Source organism: Elephas maximus, chromosome 3 (assembly GCF_024166365.1).
Source record: "Elephas maximus indicus isolate mEleMax1 chromosome 3, mEleMax1 primary haplotype, whole genome shotgun sequence".
NCBI classification, from domain to species: Eukaryota; Metazoa; Chordata; class Mammalia; order Proboscidea; family Elephantidae; genus Elephas; species Elephas maximus.
This window is the reverse complement of record NC_064821.1, coordinates 88750737-88757674: the sequence shown is the minus strand read 5'-3', so window position 1 is coordinate 88757674 and position 6938 is coordinate 88750737. Positions and strand designations below refer to the sequence as shown.

The following is a 6938-nucleotide window of genomic DNA, read 5'->3' as shown; positions in this document are numbered from 1 at the left end:
AGTTAAAACCCACCAGCCCCTCCTTGGAAACCCTGTGGGGGCAGTTCTACTCTGTCCTATAGTAGCCTATCAGTCGGAATCCACAGCAACGGGGGTTTTTTACGGCCCCAAGTTATCTGGCTTCTGAATCATATTTGGATTTCAGAAATGTAAGAAAGCATATTTGAATCCTGGTATGTTTTCTTCGTGCAGCCCTGTCCATCTATATTTACTAGCTTTTTTTTTTTTTTTTTTTAACCCCTTACTCTATCTTCGATTCATACACATTTCAGCTGCTCCCAGGAACGCTCAACTAAGTCAGAGTACCTTTAAGGAATGCAGAATCACCTTAGGAGGTAGAGGGTGAAACATGGCAACTCTTCCACAGGCACGAATCAATATAGAAAGGCCATTCAGAGTAGGTTTTGCTAGGGCTTAAATCAGGTTGTCAACTCAAACAACACAATGGCCTTTGTTACTCCCGTGTAAAGAGGAAATGGAGCAGTTTTTGGCTTCCCTAGGCTGTATTGTAGGGTATGCAAGCAGGATGGTAATTCCAGGCACAATCTTCACAAGACCTGAATCTGCTTTTGACTTTTCCGTGTTCCCCAGCAAGTTAATTAGCTGTTTCTGAAATGCATGGAAATATTCAGCATTTTTACACTTAAGCGTATCTAGCAGAGGGGAGGGACTGAGTGAGCGGGGGAAGGGGTCTTGTCAGGAGGGGATCCTAGCACCTGTGATTTATCTTAGAAACCGCACACGCACTGTGATTTCACCACATTTTTCTGGTTTGAGCGCTGGAGCTGCGGGGGCCTGCTGCGATGCCCCGCTATTTGTTTTGGGTGCAAGCGAGTTCAGAAGCCTTGGCGTGGGAGGCGCGGAGAAACTTCGAAATGTCTCACCAGGAAATGCCTAACTCTGCTTACGGGGAGAAGCAGGGACTGGGCTCCAGTAGCGGCCGAGGGGGTTACAGAGAGCCACGGGCACATCCCCTCGCTGTGCGGTAACTGTGTTGCAAGTGGTTTTGAGGGCTTTGACAACTTATCACGAGAGGGGGGGCTGTCCCAGCATGGTGAAGAGGTCCGTGGGGAGGAACTCTACTCGGGGACCTCCCGAGGGCCAGAAGAGCGCGCACCCCGTCAAGGGACAGCGCAGTCCCTCTCTGTCCGTTCCCCTCCCCCCGCGGCCAGTTTCCGGGCAGAGGCGCCTCGCGCCAGTTTATCCTCCTCCAGCTCCTCTCTCGCCCAGGAGGACCGAGCCTCAGCGGGAGCCCCGCCTGTCTCCGAGCGGCTCGAGCCCCCGAGTGTTAGCACAGCCTGTCAGTAACCGCCGTTTGCGCCTTCCCCATCTCCTTTTTTTTTTTCTTTCCCCCTTCTGCCTTTGTCCCGCTTAGTAACTGGGCTCCGACCAATCGCCGCTTCACCGGCCGGCGCCGGCTGTCTCCTGATTGGCCCACTTGGGGCGCGCAGCGGTCTCCCGCTCCTTCGCAGGAGCAAGGCAGACAAAAGACGCAGGCTCCCGGCTCCGGCAACCGGGATCAGCCAATCACCACTTACCTTATCCTTCCCCCCCCTCCCCCACCCCTTCCCTCCCCTCCTCCCCGCTCTCTCCCAGCCTCGCTCGCGTGCTCCGGGCACTGACTCCTGGCGTGCGGCCAGCGCCCGGACCGTACCATTCTGATCGACACTGGGGGGGAGAAGTGATGGCTGGTTACAGAGCCGAGGCCTAGAGAGTGGTGGGGAGAGTTGAAAGCCGACATGGAGGACATCTGCGTGAACAGTTTCTCGAACCCATGACCGTATTTCCAGTACACAGAGGCTAGATAGAGTGGAGGGGCAGTAGTGATGCTGGTTTTCCCCCCTGCCCAACGCAGGTGGGTGGTGTCTCAGCGGGAGGGGTAGGGGCGGGGGTGAGTGTCCCCTGCGCGCTGTTAAAATGAAACTCTAGTAGCTGAAGCCCGGGCAGAGCGTGAGGGAAAGCCGGCACTGGCGGGCTTGCTTACAGCCCGGCGGGAGCGCCCAGCCAAGCGGAGCTGACTGGATCCTCCGACTCTCCTGTTCCGAGGCTGCGGCAGCTAGGGTTCTGGGCCCGGCGGGAGCTGAGCCCGAATCCCGGCCCCTTAGGGAATACGTCTCCGCAGACTAGTGGGACCCCGAAACTTGAACGCAATCCCCGGTCCCCTTTTTATACCTTCCTTTGTCACTTCCCCACTTTTCTTCTAACGCGTTTTTTTTTTTTTTCTTCATTCTCCCTCCCCCGAAGGACACAAAAGTGGCTTCCGTGGAAATATTTGGAGACGGTGGGAGCTTTTCTCTTTGGAGAGCGACTGTGTAGAAGGGATTTTTGGGAAACCACTTTTCACGCTCTGCCCTCCGTCTCCTCCAAGCCTCTGTACGGGGGAGAAGCCCGTAGCTCGAAAGTTCGAGGGGGCATTTTACTGGGTGCTGTAGGAGGAGAGGGGGAGGACCCCATCCTCATCCTGGTAGTTGCCTGGACTTGTTACCCGCAGTTGGAAACCCTGAAGTACATTTCCGTGTGGGACTTTTACAGATATATATTTAAAAAATTTTAAAATATCAGATAAAAAATATATGCTCTGTATATATTTCCTGACGACCTGCCCCTGACAGCGCGATGTACAATACGGTGTGGAGTATGGACCGCGATGACGCAGACTGGAGGGAGGTGATGATGCCCTATTCGACAGAACTGATATTTTATATTGAAATGGATCCTCCAGGTACTTGGAAGAAAAAAAAAAAAAATCTTGTGATGGGTCTGATTTGTGTTTAACAAGAAAGACATTGGTAATGTTTTCCGGGCAGAAGTATTCTGGGTGCGCTGAGATTCGGGCTGAGGGGCAGATTTGCATTTAGAGCTGCAGTAAAACTGCTTCTGGTTTAGACGTTTAAAGTTTGCAGTTAGGAGCCTGCTTCTATTGTCCTGCGAGGGTGGGGGTGGGGGTGGAATGGGGGTGGAAGGAGAGACCCATTTCTTTTACTTTTTTGCCTTTGCATGTCGTTCAGGTTTTTGTCGTTCCCTCCAATTTTTTTTTTTTTTTTTTAAGACTCGTCTACCTGCAAGGGATGCTTTATATCCCACTTCCACTACTTGGGCGCTGGGAAGCCAGTATTTCTTTATGGGGGAATTCTTAAAAGCTTGTCTTTAATGCATTTGTCTAGTTTGGCTCGTTGTGCTTTACCGTTGTTAACTTCTGGAAGTGGGTTGTCTATGTGATGATTCATTTTAAGACTCCCCTTTTCTCTTACAGAAAGCAAATGCCGGTTAGTGGTGATTTTCAGGGATTGGGCGTTCTTGTTCAGTCATGGCCTTAGTCCGAGGTTTTTCTCCTCAGAATATAGTTGCTCAGGGAGCTCTATGGGCAATGTCTTATTACTCTTAGTTAATGATGATTTAATTTATGGGACAGGGTTAATATACTTTTATTCTTAGAGTAAAAAAAAGGAGGAATCTTTTTTGTGTGAATGTATGTGCTATGTGCATGTATGTGATGGTTTGTATACACATAATGTAGAGAATACATACACTTTATTTTTATTTTAGAGCTTTGTCTGAGGCCCTTACAGACATTTTGTGTATCTGGAAGGAAATGAGAAGAAAGGGAAAATGGAAAAGTTGGGTAATTTTTTTGTGTATAAAGTCTACTCCATTTTATGCTTATTAGCTGTTAGATTTTCAAACCCTGCTTGCAGTTATAGACAGCACTTTATGCAATGATTTTGAATAAGTAGGGAGCCTTTGTAGCTCCTTATTTTTGCTCAGAATGAATTCGTTACGTCTTTTAAGCCTGCAGGATAACTTGTGTGTCATTGAGGAACCTCATTTATTAAAGACTATGTATTTTTGGAAAGGTTTAAAAGGATTTGAGCCCATGCAGTTGTAATGAAGTATAATTCTTACAGGATTGTGTAAAATTGTTTCTTGTGTCCTGTGAATAATCCTGTCTTTGTCTTTTTTTAAAGTGTTACTGATGCTATATTAAAAACTAATACTGATAATTGAATCAACCTTTTTCACTCTTAATAATCGCTTAGGATTTTTTCTCTTCCCTTCATTTTGGAGCCCTTTTTATTTGCTTTTTAATTGTGGTTGCAATCCAGATGCAGCTTTTCAGTGTCTCCCAAAGTTTGTAAGATTTGCCACCCATCTATTGTGTGTATTTCCCCCTTTGTTTCCCCCTAATGGTAAAGCATCACTTCTATTAGATGCATTTGTTATTCATGTGAAAGGAAATAGAGTACATCATTAGTACCTCTCTTCTAAAAAGTAAGCTTAATGATTCTAGATTTCTGTTATAAGAATTACATATATTCAAACTGCCTTAAAATCAGACTGTATCATATTGTATCTTGTCTTACAGACATACAAAAGGGTATTTGTTGGGCGGGGAGGTGAGTGGGGAGGAGGGGAGAAAATCAAAAGGGTTGAAAAATATTGGGCTAGTAGAAAAATATTGGTCTTGATAAATTGAGTTAGAAATGATTTAAAAAAAGTTGATTATGTAGTGACGTGAGTCTTATAAGGCTGTATAGAAAATACTGATCCAAACTTTGTGTGTTCCATAGAAATAAACTTTGAGTTTTAAATACTCCTCCTTGAATGAAATTTTGCATACTGAGATTCTATTTAGAATACTGAAAATATGGATATGCTGCTGTTTATTATTCATTTTGTAGCCTTAATGTAGAACAGTTATTCCTAACATCTTTTAAAAAATGAAGCATATTTGCATGTGCTGAAATATTGCCCATGAAGTGAATTTTTAATGGAGAGAATGTGAATGCCAGCCTTGTTTTGTATGATAAGTTAAGCTTTTGAAATATTTAAAAACCGTAAGTAAATCATTAGTGATATGTTTGCAGCATGTCTTGCATCAGTCTTTTTCCATTCCCCTAGCTTCTGATCAAGCTCATATTTTTTCCTGCCTGGACTGGTTTGATGGCATACTAACTGTTCTCCCTCTGTCTACACTTTCCAATCAAGAGTAATATTAAAGTATCATCTGATGACGATACCACTTTGCTTTAAAAATCTTCCAATGGCTTTCCTTTGCCAACTGAAAAAAAAAGTCCCAGATTGCTGCTCTATTTTATAAGTCCCTCTGTGTTTTGCTTCTAACGTAGTTGTCCAGTATGAGTAGTTCTTGACTTACGATGTATTCAGGTTCCCGTGAACCGCACTTACAGACATCTGGGTTATCATTAGTAATGTGTACTGCACACAGCGTTGCAGCACATAGTTTGCTGATGTTATTCTCAGACGTTCACATGCAGATGTTCAAAGATCAAATTTATAAAGATACTGGTAATAAAAGGCAATAATAATGAAAAAAAGTCATTTGACTTATGTCAGAACTGATGACAGAGTCTCAGAATGGAACTGGTTGCAAGGGGACTATCTGTATATTCTCTTCCTGGGGTTCCTCACAAACTCTATGGAAGCTACTTTGTACTAGGTGTTCCTTGAATGTATGCTTTTTCCCTTTCTTGGGATGCCTTTCACTTCCAGTGGTCACTTGTTGAAATATTATATATGTTAAGGACCCAATTCAGATGCTTTCTTTGCCAAGATGTGTTCCCTGATCACTTTTGTTAGAAGAAGCCATCCCTCTTTTTTCCTTCGTCTTCTAGCGCTTCTCAGTGGAACTTCTTCCATATACGCTACTGTGTTTATGGAACCATCTTCCCCCTATGGAGCCATCTTTCCATCAGGTTATAAGCTCCTTAGTTGCTCAGGGTCTTGCAAGTAGTAGACAATTTAATAAATACGTGTTGAATTAATAAATAAGTAAGGAGCACCGTTTATGTCAGATTTTAGCTGCTTTTTCTCCTTGAGGTCCTTGGTCACCTCATTCCTTGACTATTGCAATAACTTAGGGTTAAAAGACTTTTGAATTAGACTTTTGTTGACTTAGGGCTCTTAGCTGTAATGGTGCCAGCATTTTATATGGTTTTCATCTTAATTTTAAACCAAACTATAAATATAAAATTACTAATATTATTTTTTCCAGTAGCTTCAAAAGGTATTTTCAGAGGTGTTTTTCTCCTGCCTGTCTTTGCAATAACTACCATTACCATGCATCCTGAAGGTTTCTAATAACTTCATGGATTGCTGTGTCTGCTGTTACTTACTGTCAACATAAGGATTGAATCCAAATGCAAGTTTAATGTCTTTTCTGACAGCAATAAACAACTGCTTAGATGTTAATGTAAAATTTTATTTTGGAAATGTTATGATTGTGATAAAGAGAATTGCCTGTAAGCATCTTTATTAGTCCTGTTGTGAATTGGGATTATTCCATGGCAGAGCAGTTGCTGGATAGGCCTCTCAAAGAACTCTGCCTTTGATATAGGAGCTATTGGAGGATTACTTGTACAAAGCTTATAGATGGTCATCTCTTAACTCGGCACCTTAGTTAAAAAAAAAGGACATTATTTTTTTTATTTTAGGGAGATTCAAAAGCTATTTCATTTTTAAATTAATGGGATACACTTTTTAAAATTGTAGATTTTTTTTGTTTTTAGAAAGACAAACTTTTAAAATTAACTTCATGGCTGCAGTGTCTTTGAAGTAGATGATTAGGAAATTAAAAGTTTTCATTTAAGCTTAAAATGTCAATATAGGATGATCTAGAAAAGTGGTTCTCCTTATTTTTTTGTCTCAGTACCTCTTCATTCTCTTAAGAATATTGAGGACCCCAAAAAGCTTTTGTTTATGTAGGTTATATGTATTAATATTTACCACATTAGAATAAAACTGATAATTAAAAAATACTTAATTAGAAACTGATAATAAGGCTATTACATGTTATTTTTTATGAAATATATTAAAAAATTAGTGAGGAGAGTGCCATTGTTTTACATTTTTGCTAATGTCTTTAATGTCTGGTTTAATAGAGGACAGCTAAATTCTCATATCTGCTTCTGTATTCAGCC

General features: G+C 42.5%; 1 protein-coding gene across 2 annotated transcripts in view; it reads left to right on the top strand.

The window, feature by feature from the left end:
- The first annotated feature begins 1960 nt into the window (after positions 1-1960).
- PIK3R3 (phosphoinositide-3-kinase regulatory subunit 3) overlaps positions 1961-6938 on the top strand; it is a 170750-nt gene continuing 165772 nt past the window's right edge. Inside the window, exon 1 of one of the 2 annotated variants that reach the window (XM_049879175.1) lies at positions 1961-2722. In XM_049879175.1, coding sequence (XP_049735132.1) covers positions 2617-2722 — 106 coding nt within the window. In that variant the 5' untranslated portion in view covers positions 1961-2616. Of the gene's footprint in view, positions 2723-3443; positions 3618-6938 lie in introns of those variants that run through there. The other variant, XM_049879176.1, reaches the window with a different exon arrangement.